Source organism: Hemibagrus wyckioides, linkage group LG05 (genome assembly GCF_019097595.1).
Source record: "Hemibagrus wyckioides isolate EC202008001 linkage group LG05, SWU_Hwy_1.0, whole genome shotgun sequence".
Lineage (NCBI taxonomy): Eukaryota > Metazoa > Chordata > Actinopteri > Siluriformes > Bagridae > Hemibagrus > Hemibagrus wyckioides.
Window position 1 is genome coordinate 11,327,211 of NC_080714.1, and position 15,470 is coordinate 11,342,680.

A 15,470-nucleotide genomic window follows, 5' to 3' on the forward strand; every position below is an offset into this window, starting at 1 on the left:
CTCGGCCATGGAAACCCATTCCATGAAGCTCTCTGCGCACTGTTCTTGAGCTAATCTGAAGGCCACATGAAGTTTGGAGGTCTGTAGCGATTGACTCTGCAGAAAGTTGGTGACCTCTTCGCACTATGCGCCTCAGCATCCGCTGACCCCGCTCCATCAGTTTACGTGGCCTACCACTTCGTGGCTGAGTTGCTGTCGTTCCCAAACACTTCCACGTTCTTATAATACAGCTGACAGTTGACTGTGGAATATTTAGGAGCGAGGAAATTTCACGACTGGATTTGTTGCACAGGTGGCATCCTATCACAGTTCCACGCTGGAATTCACTGAGCTCCTGAGAGCGACCCATTCTTTCACAAATGTTTGTAAAACAGTCTGCATGCCTAGGTGCTTGATTTTATACACCTGTGGCCATGGAAGTGATTGGAACACCTGATTCTGATTATTTGGATGGGTGAGGGAATACTTTTGGCAATATAGTGTATGTCACACTTGATACAATTCATCATTGAGAATGTCAAAAATGAATATTGAATATTGCCATATCTTTCAGTTGGAAAGAATTATCACTAAAACAATAGCTCTAAAACATCTTGTACAAGCAACAAGCAGCATACAGCATGCATTTTCACACACACACACACACAACAATTAGAAACATTGCCTGTCAGAGAAATGCCCTTTTAGGGCAGGAGGTGTTGTTGAAGTATTGTAGGGTACCATGAGTGCCCCTTCCAATTGAATGCTTATCGGGACCCCATGGGAGCTGCCTCTACAGCCCCCAAAACAACTGACTATTCCAGAGCCAAACTGACATTCATAAATGCCACAAGACTGATACTTCAGGCAAACATGTATGTACACAATATAACCAAAATTATGTGCACACCTGACTATTGCACACATATGGGGGTCTTCCCCAAACATCTGAAACACACAACTGTTTATACAACTGTGCGACAATTAGTCGTCAGCCAAAATTTGTGGCGATCTCACTTGTGAGAGGCTCAAATGTCAGTCAATCTGCAGAACAGCATTCCAGCACACTTTGAGAATTAGGTTGCCTAACTAAATAAATGCTACAGTTTTATCAGTGTTTTTGTTTTAATAAAAGTTTTGTACCTTTAATGGTGCAATACATTTTGCAATATATATTATCATATCATGAGATATGAACTCCAAAACACATGGGTGATGCAGAATATGTTCATAAGTGTTCTCAACAAAACAAGTATGTATAAAGCATACATAGCAATAGAAGAAGAAAAAAAAAGTAGAAAATGAAGAATAAGAATAATTATAAGAAGAAGAAATGCCAATGACAGATATAATCTCAATTTACAGTACAAGGATACATTGATGTCACATACACTGTACAGAGAAACACGAACCAACAGGCACATTTTCTGGTTTTAGAATCTTTGCCGGTTCTTGGAAAAAACACAAAATGTACAGTAAACCTATCCCTACATTCACTTTCAGATTTGTGATCTACATGTGTAACAATTAAAAAAAATTGATACATAATAAAAAGGAGAATAGCAGGAGGTAGCAAACACAATTACTTCTTCAGCAGTGATGCTAGATAACATTCTGCAACCATACTTAGGAAAAATTCATGTCTTATTTAATTTACAGTACAAAAAGGAATTCCGAAGCTCTCAATACTTCACTGCTATCACATTGGTAAGGAATAGGTTATGACATGCACATGAACAAAAATTCACCTACAATCCTTTAATGTTTTGTGTAGTTGATTAAACATTTAGAAAACTGTGAGGGAAATAAACCCAGAACCAAGGCTCAATAGAGTGTCAATAGTGATACTGCTACTTAAACATGTGGACACTCTCACTGAAATGACATTAACAACCTAATCAGACACTTCAGAATTTAATGAGAAATATCACACACACACAAACAAACAAAGAATCAAACAAACACACAGATGTGAAATATATTTACAAACATGTTCCATTATTAGGAACTAGATTATATTATTCAGTTGAGAATGAAATAATGATGATTGACACATCTGCACCTCTGTTAGAGAAACAATGGTAAAAGAGCTTCAAGTTTATTAGTATGTTTCATCTGTGTCCCTGCTTTAGGATCTTCGCAAACTGAAGGGCTTTCAGTTAGGTGCATAAATAATATGAAAACAGAAATTTTCTAATTGTTCTGTGGTAGAATTCTCATTCTCCTGCAATACTTCACATTTTCTAGGCCTTTTCACTTAGTTCAGAAAATTCAACAAAGTGATGATACCATTTCTAATACAAACTTTTGGCACTTGTTCACGTGAAAACATAAATAAGACAGTATTAGTTTGTACACAAAATGTTTGACATCTTTCACACCGAGTAGTACGCATATACAATATATTAACAAGGGTATATTTACAATATTTAACTAATGTGTCAAAATATTTTATATGCCACCCCTTCATTGTGGCCTACATAGTTCACAAAAGGGAAAATACATTTTTTAACAAATCTGGCCACTTTCTTCTTGTTCCTTGAATGGAATAAACCAGTTTCGAATTAATCTCTTTTTTGGTTGGGGAGCAGAATTTCTTTCAGGTGTCACTGTGGTGCTTCTAAAAGGTGGAAATTAGACCATATCCAAGTTAATACATGACAATATTTCGGGTATTAAGTTTAGTACTTCATAGTCTGAGTGCAAACTTGATTTACTTAAGATTCCAAATTATATTCTTGAAATTACAACAACCAGCATTCTCCAAAGTCTCATATTTACTGTAGTTTCCTTTCTATAATGGCTAGAAGAGATTTGATCCATGACGTGCAGTGTTCCTCTTTGAATTTTTGGTATCATTATCATTATCTTTAATTTTTCTGTTCTTCTTCGGCACTTTTTCTATAGGACACTCCTAAATTGCACAGAACCCACAAGATAAAAGTCCACATATACTGCACCCTGATCAACAGGGCTATTTTATAAACACAAGACAAAACATGATCATCATAACACCACAGAGCTTTAAACTTGACTTTATGTTAATTTCTTTTTGAACTTCCTTGTTACTGGCACACTTTTGTCCTTCACAAGGTGGCAGCTATTCAAAAGACATTAAATTGGCTGGTATCTGCAAGAGACAAAATGGTATTTGTGATTTATTTTTGTGTTATTTGTAATCTTTTTAATTTAACTGATGCTGAGCTAAAAAAACAAAAAACAAACTGAGACTGGATTAACATCACTTTGAACCCTTACCGTTAAGTCCCACTCAGGCATAGTATTAAATAAATTACAATGTAGGGTTGAATTATGTTGGCTTTTATTCAGCTATTTTATAACCTATTCTCACTATTGTTATAACAATGGTTCAAAATTTACCTGTGGCCTTATACACCGGCAGGCCTCAGCCAGATGCTTATGCCAGATAATTGCAGAAAAACGAGATCCAGTCTGGAACTTGTAAACATTACCTACACACACACACACACAAAATATCTGGCTTCACCAACATTTGCTATCAATTTAATAATCAGTAAAAAAAAAAAAAAACAACCAATATTTTAGACCAAAATGAATGGCTTTTTTAATGGGTTTGAAAATAAGCCCAAAGCTCCAAATTTCAAAAGTATTCATACATACAAAGTGTTCATACATATGAAACATATTAAATCTTTAGGTGACTCCAAATACCTAAAAGAAACTGCTTAGGCAGAATTACCTTTATCAGGGTCATTGAGCTGAAAAATGTTTGGATGCTCAGGGTCATCAGGCAGCACCACTATCCAGCCAGTTAATGAGATCTTCTTACAAGGCCTGGATTTGTACTATAATAACATGGGGAACAAGAAAGGTTAAAATTGCACAGTAGTGTTTCTATTTTTGCTTTGCTCTGATCTATCTAGTGTTAGACAGACCACCGAAAAGTTCTAACTAAATTGGTAGTATTCCAAATTTCATGGAAGGATAGCTGTCTTAGCTATAGCAAGTTGTTTCCTGCTGCTATATCAACATACCGCTCCACTAACAGATGATTACAAATATAATCCCAGGTTCATATTACATACAGTACTGAAATTAACCAGAAACAAGACCAACTAAGATGCACAAAAATCAACAGCGTGTATGACTATATTTTCAATGAGAAAATATTAAGCAAAACAATTTTTAACTTAAAATCAGACAATATGATAACTAACTATTTAGAAAACAACATAACCATTTTAGTAGAGAGATTGCTGTTGACTTCAGGAGATCACAGAGTGACCACTCTCCACTCAACACTGACGGCTCCTCTGTGCAGATTGTCAAGAGCTCTGTCCCTCAGCACCAGCTCCACTGCCAATAAAGCCCAGCACCTCTCTTTTTCTCGGGGAAGGTTAAGCATATTTGTGATTTTGTGAATTTTGGTTTAATTGTAACTGTATTCACTGTTTTCCACATCTATGTTTGTTTTTCTGTTAATTTTGCCCCGTCACCTATTTATATTATTAAATACTCTCCTGCATCCAAACCTGAAAGTTCGACTCATTTCAAATAGTGTCCAGGTTCAGACTCCAACTAGAGGTGTCCAGGTGGGTGGCCTACTTCACTAAACTAGACCTCAGTAGTGCAGATTCACAAAGGGGACATGTGGAAGATGGCATTTAACACCTCCAATGGTCACTATGATATGCCGTATGATCTTGCTTGCGCAACCTAAGTAACCTAAGACGTGCTAAGAGACATGCTGGGGAAATTAGTGGTACGCTATATTGAAGACTTTTTGGTGTACTCACCCACCTCTTGAAACAAATGTCCAAAGTGTTTGCCAAGTTCTGTGCCAGCTTCTTGACCATCAGTTTTATGTCAAGAGCAAGAAGTGTGAGTTCCACCAGCAAACTATTGCATTCTTGGGGTAAATCATTTTCCCAGAGGGGGTAGCCATGGTTGACTGGCCCACAACATGGACTGTCAAGAAGCTACAGCATTTCCTGAGGTTTGACAACTACTACAGGTTATCAGGGGGTTCAGCTCCATTGCCCTTCCGGTCACTGGTCTATTACAAGGTAGTCTCAAATGTTTAGCAGAGAATTCAGAATTCATACCCGAAGACATAGTGAGCAACATTGGGCCCCAATTTACATGTAGGGTATGGGATGGGCCCCAATTTACATGTAGGGTTCTAGTGGGCCATAATTTACATTTAGGCTCCTAACTTGATAGAAAAAATTGGGCATAAATATCGGCTTAACTTCTGACTTCCACCCTGTTGAATGGTCAAGGACAGCGAGCAAACCTGGAGATCAGCTGTTTTCTATGCATGTTCTTTTGCTCCAACCATGAGGACTGGGCTCAATTCCTACCTTGGGTGGAATATGCACACAATATCAACCAGGAGATATTTTTACATTTATGGCATTTGGCAGACACCCTTATCCAAATCAAATTACAATTTTTGTAATTTTATACAACTGAGCAATTGAGTGTTAAAGGCTTTGCATAGGGGCTCAGCAGTGCCAGCTTAGAGGACATACCACATCACCAATTTAGACTTAGCCACTTGGGGTTGGGCCTTAACCACTGAGCTACCACATCCCCGACTTGAGGAACCAATCAATCTCTTGACCAACAACCTCCAATTACCATGCCACTGGTGCACTGCACTGTCATTCCACGTCTCATTTAAAGCTAGCCAGACCATGTCTCCCCAGGCCATCAACCAGCAACCTGCTCCTCCTCCCCTTGATATCGAGAGCCAACCTATCTATCAGGTCAGAAACATCATCAACATTACTCTTCAGCTACAGCCTAATGTTGGGTGCCCATACACAACATTTTTGACGCTAAATTATGCAGAGAATTTCATTCCAGACACCTAAAAATGTTCAGAACCTAGGTCCAGGGGGAGGCACTTGTGACACATAGCATGTTATGTTTACATTCACAGCACTTTATTATAATGTAATATTATTTGCTTTTACTGTGCCTGTTCTATTTTGGTAATTGTTGTACTGTCATGCATTGTTTGCACACCTGCACTATTGTGTAGCCGTTTGTAGTCTTATTTAGCTCTGTGTAGCGTCCTGTAATTCTGTGCTGATTTATGTAGCACCATGGTCCTGGAGGAACATTGCTTCATTTCACTTCCTACTTTCACATTTAAAAAAAAAAAATCCACCCTGAATGACTTTCATATTAATCTTTAGTTATCTTCAATGGCATCTAATATTAATTTTGTAATAAAATATTTAGTTGACTTTTTGTTTAAACTTCATTTTGTTTACTGAGGCTAAAGGTTTTCCACAATGCCATTCAATTACCTGCTGTTACTGGCACCAGAAGCATTTCGCCCTTGCTTCATTTCTACCCAAAACGATGATGATAATGTGATAAGTGTCTGGAAAACTGAGTGAGAGAAGAACCTCTTGCTCATTTTTGTTTCATTATAACTTATGTTTCTGATTGTTGGAATGTTTTATCCTACTAAATGTCATGTGATTGCACTCATGTTACTTCAAACTATTCACAGAAACAATGAAAATATAGCATCAACTAAAATTCCAGAAAATTTCACAGGGCTTTGCACGTTTCAATATATAGCTATTTCCTGTGTTTCAAGGTAGAGGTTTCCTTTAAAAACATAGTATAGACCACTTACATGTCTCCTTTCATTTGCTCTTAAAGCTTTTGAGCCAAAATAGATTAGAGTTGAACCAGAAAGAACAATCCAGTATCGCTTCCATGATGACAGCTGGTGCCAAAAGAGAATAAAACAACAGAAGGTGAATTACAAACAGTATCAAAACCTAGCAGATTTGCACTTTGCAGATTTTAGAAACATTCAGATGAATGACAAGATCTATCACTTGGTGGTTTATTCAAAAGTATATTTTTGAATGCATCGTAGTGTACAGGTAGTACATTTGTCCGACTGTATTAAGGACATGTGATATTACACTCACTGTAGGCTTCTTGCCCTCTTTCATTACAGTCTTTCTGCGCAGAGGCCCTTCAATGGTGATACTGCTTAACGAGCTGCACTCATAACTGGACACAGCCCCTGGGGCACTGGGAAACACACTGAAACACACTAAAAACTTTTAATCTTGCACTACAAATATTGTGCACACAGTACCGTATTGTTTTCTAATGGATCTCTCACAAACCAAAACCTTCTCCAAAATGCAGAGTTTTAGCAGCAGTTATTCTTATTTGATACCTTTTTAAGAACATGGCTGTTCATTTAACCCAACATAAATTTTTAGCTTGAAAGGTATATAGAACACATCTGTGTAAAGATTTAGCCAACCTAACTTGTAAAAACAAACATTTGAACTATTTGAAACATTTAAATACTTTGAGTCACACCTACAGTCTCAATCTTGCAATCTCCCTGATCTACAGAAAACATACAGCAACTAATGTTACTAAATAAAACGCTGCATTGTACTGAACAGAGACAGTAAAGAACAGTTCAACAGACATAATTTTGTAATCTTTAGTTTCATTATTAGGACAATCAAAGTCAATCAAAATCATACAGTATTTACCTGTAAACATAGCTTCTGCTTCTAGGAGAGTTACGGACTGGAACCCTCCAATTTGGACCAAGGGTAGCATACATACGACCCCTGAAATCAAGAAGGTCACATAATTTTAGTTGAATTAAAAGACTACATTTTTGATATCGCTGCACACAATGTAATATAACAGTCATTTTATCAGTATTTTCCCACTGAGGTTATGTTGAATTCCTATCTGAAAGTGAATAATTTTTTTTAGTATTTCTGTGACATATTTTCAGAGTACTTAACAAAACACTTTAGCGCTTCACCTTTCAGCAGTGGATGACAATTCATCACTGAAGAAACTTTCTCTACTACCTGCACAAAAAAAAAAAAACAAATAAAAAAATCATAAGGAAGAGAAGCAAACATTTTTCTTCCTCAGTACACATTACAGCTAAACTGTGGCTCTACATTTACAACAACTGGGAAAGGGAAGGGGAAAAAACCCCACCAACAACTAAACCGGTAGTTCATTTACATATGTAATATGAAATGACAGAAAAAATAACTGTCCATATCAAGTTTTCATGAAGTGAATGAAAATGTGACGCATGAAAATTAATAGAAAATACTTGTATGCCTTGTATTATAAAGGGTAAAATGTAAAATTCTCTTTTGGCTAATAATGGGACAGACATGAGTATATATTTCAAAATAAAGTGTCATTGTATTCCTTTATAATGCTGCCCTCTAGTTACAGAAAACCATATAACATTTCTCCCAAGAATCCTCTATTAATTCGGATAAACTCAAAGGTAGTACGATTCAATAATATATTAGGCAGAAAGAAAAGCTGTCAATACTTGAATGCTCCCCATGTTGCTGGTCATTGTATATGACATATGATACAACATGAACAACACATTTAAGTATAGGATATTTAAAGAAACTGGACATAAGACTTGGGAATTTTGAAACTCTTATTACTAGAAAAATTCTCATGAAAGAACATTTAAACATTCATTGCACTGGGCCCTTCTCCCCATACAGATAACCAGGGAAGTCAGTACAAGCACCGTTTAAGATCTTGCCCTAATCAGTTTACTAAAGCTCTAAGTCTTAAAAGCTCCTGAGCTCCCACAGTTCTTGAGTGCTATTGCTCTTCAGAACTGCCTGATCCATCCTGAAGGTTGGAGTCTTCTCACATGGAGGTTCTCAATGCTGATGAGGATGCCCCACATGTGGACAACCCAGAGATATATAGGACTGCTGTGGATAGAACCACTTGGTGGTGGCTTTGAACTGTTGTCACCATAGTCAGATTTGTGTTTGGGTCTCCATCATTGAACATTTGATGGCTCCAGCAGGAGGAATTTAAGTCTATAACAAATTCAGAAATCAGGCAGATGCTCAAATATTGCTCAAAAACTCCTGGTAACACAATTCCACTTAACTATATACGGTTGTAGAAAGGACATTACTTATAATCATACTCTCTGGTGTCACCCTGATGAAGATGTGTTTTCTTTTGAGTTTGGTTCCTCTCAAGGTTTCTTCCTCATATAGTCTCAGGGATTCTTTTGCCAATGTTGCTTCTGGCTTGCTCATTAAGGATAAATATACATTTTTTTTAATCCTTGTAATTTTTTCAAATGTAAAAAAATATTTCTGTAAAGCTGCTTTAAAACAATGTCAATTGTTAATATAATAATAAAATTTATTTGAATTAAAAGGACATTTTCAGCTTATGTTGACATTATATTTAATATTTATAACTGTTGTATTTCTGTTTAATAAATAATAATTATTATTTGCTCATCTGAGCATGGTATTATCTGTTGTTGTTATCACTGTCTACTCTGTATTAGAGAAGGTTGAGAAAAAAACCTTATTGTGCACATCAGTACACCCATCAGAGTAACTGGGTACCAGGTGAACCTGTAAACCTTTTAGCATGTTTTTGTTTTGGAATCTTCTGCGGAAGAGCTAATGTAAGCTGGCTACCTCGCTCTGTGAGCTGGGTGTGTCCTAGTAGTGCAGTGACCTCTTTGGCTGGTGTTAGTGCTTAATTTAGCTAGCAAACTTAAAGACAGCACAGAAAACAGAACTCACATGCTCTGTGATTTCCAGTGTCTGTACTTTCAATACTTATATTGAATATAATAATTATAATAATATAATAATCTTTGTATTTTGTTATCTAATCTTGTATTTTTAACTACCATAGCTTGTCTTTCAGCTAGTTAGCTAATATTATCCTGCTCAATTGCTTGATGGCATTGAGTCTTTATGACACTGATGATAATGAGGTTGGAGAATGTCAATAAGTGCCATATTTGAGCTGAGGTATAATAAATGCATCCAAAAACATTAATATCTTTAATGTTGAAGAGGTGTTTTTCTTCCCTGACACTGAAATGCACAGTAAATAATAATTTAGCCTCTGGAGTCAAAGGTGTGAAGAAAATCAGTGTGTAAAGGAAAGAACCTAATGAGATGCCATTGGTGAAGACAGAATCGTGTGTGTGATTCCTGACAGGGCTGTGGGATTCTAAAAAACTGTCGTCCAGTAGATGACGAGCTTTTTCCTTCACAGAAAAAGTGGCACTCTTACTCTCCGGTACTCCAAACTGGCACATCATGCTAAACAAGGAGAAAGAGAGAGAGGTATGAAAACACATTGATGACATGACATGCTAGCAAAAAAAGCATATTAGGATACCAACTACATTACTATTTAGCCTAAAAATACAAAAAAAAAAAAAAAAATGTTTTTGTTTTAAGGAGTTTACTATTACCTGTGCTTTTTGAATCTTTTTGGTCTTTGAGGCCTATTTTAAGGTCTAAATCTAATCACAACCAAAGAATTTACAGGAACTGGAGAATTTTTTCCAAGAAGTGTGTGACATGTAGAGGCAGCAAATGATATTAGGAACCAAGGGTATTTAAACTTATAATGAGCAGAACTGCACAGTGACAGGTTTTGGCTACTTTGTACTGACAGAAATTTTGTACACAAACTTAGAATTGTATCTCATGCTAGCTTTAATTGTAGTCTAGGTTACTCACTTATTTCCTAGGCTGTGACTCTTTCTGTGCCGGGCTGGTGGGGGTGTAGGCAGATGGGATACAACTGAGGTATCGGGACAAGTTGGCCTCCGGTTATACTTTGCTGAGAATGACTCTTCTGATGGTCCTGAAGTGCACACACAAACATATTAAGAAAGCTCAATTTAGATATTGTTCATGTCACCAAATACATCATCTTAATGCATAAAAATCTCTCTCTCTCTCTCTCTGAAATTAACAACAGGTGCACTAGATGGGCAACAATGACATGACCCTCAAATAAGAAATGGTTTTACAGGTGGAGGCCAATGACATTTTTTTCCCCTACTCATCTTTTCTAACTGTTTTTCACTTGTTTTGCATTTGACTAGGGTCAGTGTCATTACTGGTAGAATGAGGCGATAATTGGACCCTACAGAGTTTGCACAGGCAGTCCAACTCCTCCAGGATGGCACATCAAATGTGCCATTGTCAGAAGGTTCGCTGTGTCTCCCAGCACAGTCTCAAGAGTATGGAGGAGATTCCAGGAGACAGGCAGTTACTCTAGGAGAGCCGGGCCTTAGAAGGTCCTTAACCCATCGGCAGGACCGGTATCTGCTCCTTTGTGCAAGGAGGAACAGGATGAGCACTGCCAGAGTCCTACAAAATGACCTCCAGCAGGCCACTGGTGTGTCTCGGACCAAACAATCAGAAACAGACTTCATGAGCATGGCCTGAGGGCCCAACTTCCTCTAATGGGCCCTGTGTTCACTGCCCAACACTGTGGAGCTCAATTGGCATTTGCCACTGAACACCACAATTTGCAAGTCCGCCACTGGTGCCCTGATAGACAAGTATTTTCCATGACTGTAATGAATTATTTTTACCTGACATACTTACCCATTTTCTGTAATATTAATTACATATTTAATTTGACTAAACATATGTCTACCTTATTTAGGAACTTCCTTATCTAGTCCTACTTTGTTTACTTACTTATATACACATGCTTACATATGTCTGCAATTTTTGAACATCATATTTTTAATTACCGCTACAAACTTTTTTGCACATCAAATGTGTTATAATCTGCTGCTGTCATTTATCTACATACGTTTACTATACAAAGCATCCTTATTTGCATTAAGAACCCACTGGTTGGCACACTTTTATGTTATCTATTATCTGTCTTGTAGTGTACTTTATTGTCTGTTTGTACTGTCTTTTATCTTGCATGTTTTGCACAAGGTTGCACACTTGCACCTTGTCTTTATGTTGCACCAGAGTTCTAGAGGAACATTGTTTCATTTCACTATGTACTGCATCAGCTTATATGATGTATATATAAATGACAATAAAAGCTTCTGGACATGACTTGACATACTTTTATTTGACTTACTTGAAATTATTACATACTTTTACTTACCTAATTATTTTACCTTATTTAATTACATACTTGCTTTTACCTTAAATACTTGCCTACTTTTTCTTATGTCTTTCCTACTCACCTGCATTTTTCTTACTTCATTTAGAATAACCTTCCACATGTAAATATTGCAGTAACCTTTGGACTTAGGCTGCTGACAAAGTAAACAATTCTGAAAATTGCCCTAACTTATTTAATAGTCTTGGCACTTTTTCATGCCAAACATGTGGTTTTAAGACTCATTCTTGGACCTACACTTCATTTTCCTGTTCAGAAAACATCAATTTCTTTCCACGAGAGCCATATGTACACAATTAGCAATGATCTAACTAAAAATATCTTCAATTATCTACTGCTGCACATTTATAATTTCAGCATAGCCTGAGAGCCAAAAATCTTCCTAATGAATCAAAATGAAATCAAGAACAATAACTTAATTGTAAAAACTTGTAATTATCTACTGATAAAGGCTGCATGTATTCCTTACAGTCATGTCTGGGGCCTTTTTCCACTGCACAATAAAACCAGAGTGATATTTGTGGTATTGAAGCAAGCAGGCATTTGCAGAAGTCCCAGACTCCCTGAGTGTCTTTAATTTCCCCTAACTGGAAACAGACTTTCCTTTCCAATTAGTGCTTGGTAGTCAGCACTAGTTCCGACCGCAACCATCAGTGACTTCATTGTGAGAGACTTTGCAAAGAAGCTTAGGGCTAGAAAAAAAGATGCTGCTGGCTATAATGCTGTACTGTGTCCTTGTGAAAGTGGGAGAAATGTTTGTATCTGTTTGAACACAGGTTTGTTGTTTTATAATAAAATGAAAGGCTGTATGTATGTGCTCAATAGTGTTTAAAACACTAAAAGGTATGAAGATTGTAGTAATAAAGAAAAAGCAGTTCAGATTCTGTGTATTTCGAAAAGTTGTACAATTTCTATCCTTAAAAAAATACTTACAATACAGTATATAATAATTATTTATTTTTGGTTGTATTATTTATTTGTTACAAATCCAGTCAATATACTATGTCCAATATCTGTATTTTGCCTTTGTGCCCAAAAAAACTAAAAATAAAATGTGTATGTAAGTCAATGCATGATATTTGATTTTGGTCCATACATTATGACTATGGCTATGACTATAAAAGAGTGGCAGGCTGGCACAGTAAGTGGCACTGTCTTCTGACAGCCCTAGGGTTTCAAGTTTGATCTCAGTTTACGGGCTTGCATAGTCTTGCATGTCTCCTTTCGTCTTTGTGAATTTTCTCCGCCATATCCTAAAAACCATGAATATGTTTGTATGGTGCCCTGTTATGGAATGGTGCACCATTCGGGGTATATTCCTACCTTGTACCCAGTGTTTCCAGGATAGCTTCTAGATTTACATTTACAGCATTTAGCAGCTGCCCATATTCACAGAGAAATACAAAGGTGCCTTGTAGTCTCTAATTTGCATTATGTAGAAAAAATTTACATGATGATAAAATCTGTGTATGGGTAAAATTACATTAAAACTGGTAAGAAAACATCACTTATATCTGGATCTTGGACTGCTAACCTATATCAGAGGCTATGTACAACCATAAGCCTAAGGACAAACAAGCTCAAACCTTACATGATGTAAGATTCACTGCCTACTTTCAGGAAGAGGAAATAGTTCTTTTGAGAATAGGCTTAGTCAGACCAGGGACCAAATCTCTGTCCTGCTCATAGAGCAACTGAGTGGAGGCTTCTGCTGGAAAAACCTGTACTCTGGGTGCATTTGGGTCAGGGATGTCGATTAAAGGATAAAATTCTTTCATAGACTTTTTAGAAACCATCTGCAAAACTCTTCAACCCATGACGAGTTCCAGACACTGTCTAATCCACAGAGGATGCCATCTTTACCCAGAGGGGGGAAGACACCCATTACGTAAGGTCATACAATCAAAGTGCATGATCTTCTTCCAGATGAATAGTGAGATCAATGGAAATTAAATTAAAAAAACAGTTCAGTACCTCCAAGGTCTTCCTTGGAAGATACCAGACGAGGCGAATTGTTTCCAGGTTCAATCCTCAGGGACAACCTGCAGGGAATGAATGTGAATAAAAATATGAACAATATTACAGACTCAACTAAGTTTTGTCAAAATTACTGTTGTAAAAAAAAAAAGCTAAAGTCCTACCCTTGGTTTGCTAAAAATCTACATTGTTGCTACTGATTATTCATTCTAACAATGAACTCTATTTAGTGCTTCATTTGATGTTGGGGACACAAAAGAGAAATGGATACAATGGAAAAAGATGTGTTTAGCTCATTATAGATACTGTTACTGCTGTGTATGCATAATTTTCTTTGAAAAATGGCTTGCATCCATGTCATACTTACAGATACTGCAAAGCTGCTGCAAAATTGAAAAGTTACATATGTAATAAAAGTTTGACAACTGAGTGGAAGACCACCAGGAAGTTTCCTGGTGACCATGATCATGGCCTCAAGCCATTCTCACCAACATAAGTAACCCGTGTATAGTGACTCCTCCATATTGTTGTAGAACTGCGGCTATATACTAAACTTTCTGTTCTACTGTGATTTATTCTAGAAGGACATAGTGGTTCTATGCACTCACACCGGCCCTTTCTGGAAAATATTGGACACCCCTGCTCTAGGCTGTATATTAAAGCCCTCACAAGGGATCGTAGCATGTCCTGAGATGATAGCCTACCAGAAAAGAACAAACCATGCTTTGTTGAAACTGAGAATCAGTGATAGCATTAATATTATACTGTATTGTGGATATTATTGATAATGCACTGTTGTATTTATGTACAATTTTACTAATGTAAATGTTGCAGCTTCACAAATACAATGTGTGGATTTTCTGGCCAACGTACAGTGGATCCTGATCCTTTGCATACATCCCGAACATCAATACTGGTCCTGTACGCAGTTCTGAATGCAGTTTAATGGATGTAGGAAGGCCTACATCCACTGTTGACTGTTTGTGTTACAATGGTATGTAAGTTTGTTGAATTACCACAGGAAGTGTGCATGCACCCACTTACACAATTTGTTTGACCAACTCAGCATCATTAGACTTTTATGCCCCTTGATGGTTGATGTATAAAACTTTATGTAAAATGTGGATATGTTGATGTCAAGACTACTTTACCCATATTCCTTTCAATTCCAGTAGAATTGAGAGGACACTGATGATGTTTGTTCAACACATGTATCACACCTGGTATGTACAGCATATGAAATGGCATTTTAAGAAAACATTTAAAAGAAGACATTAATGGGTCTCTCAAATAGAAAATGAGTCCTTTTCTCAGAATAAGAAACTATGTAGAAAAAAAAACATATACGTCAGGCTATCTGGTCCGTGTATTATCATACCCTGTGAATTGGAAATTTGTTTTAGTAGGCTGATCAGCATAAAACGAGATCATAGTGAATGCACAGCCAGCATCTTTGATCTGAAGCTAGGACTGTTAAATATAATATTTTTCATCTAAATGACTTAAAAATGATAATTACTGAGTTTAATGTA

At 36.8% G+C, this 15,470-nt stretch overlaps 1 protein-coding gene across 2 annotated transcripts in view; it reads right to left on the minus strand.

The window, feature by feature from the left end:
- Positions 1–1,120: 1,120 nt before the first annotated feature.
- Positions 1,121–15,470, minus strand: part of ralgps1 (Ral GEF with PH domain and SH3 binding motif 1) — a 106,404-nt gene continuing 92,054 nt past the window's right edge. For both annotated transcript variants that reach the window (XM_058388667.1, XM_058388668.1), the window contains 10 exons: positions 13,936–14,003; positions 10,539–10,665; positions 9,958–10,112; positions 7,796–7,844; positions 7,512–7,592; positions 6,924–7,041; positions 6,620–6,712; positions 3,701–3,806; positions 3,361–3,452; positions 1,121–3,109 (listed from right to left, as the gene is read on the minus strand). In XM_058388667.1, the coding sequence (XP_058244650.1) occupies positions 3,080–3,109; positions 3,361–3,452; positions 3,701–3,806; positions 6,620–6,712; positions 6,924–7,041; positions 7,512–7,592; positions 7,796–7,844; positions 9,958–10,112; positions 10,539–10,665; positions 13,936–14,003 (919 nt within the window). In that variant the 3' untranslated portion in view covers positions 1,121–3,079. The remainder of the gene's footprint in view (positions 3,110–3,360; positions 3,453–3,700; positions 3,807–6,619; positions 6,713–6,923; positions 7,042–7,511; positions 7,593–7,795; positions 7,845–9,957; positions 10,113–10,538; positions 10,666–13,935; positions 14,004–15,470) is intronic.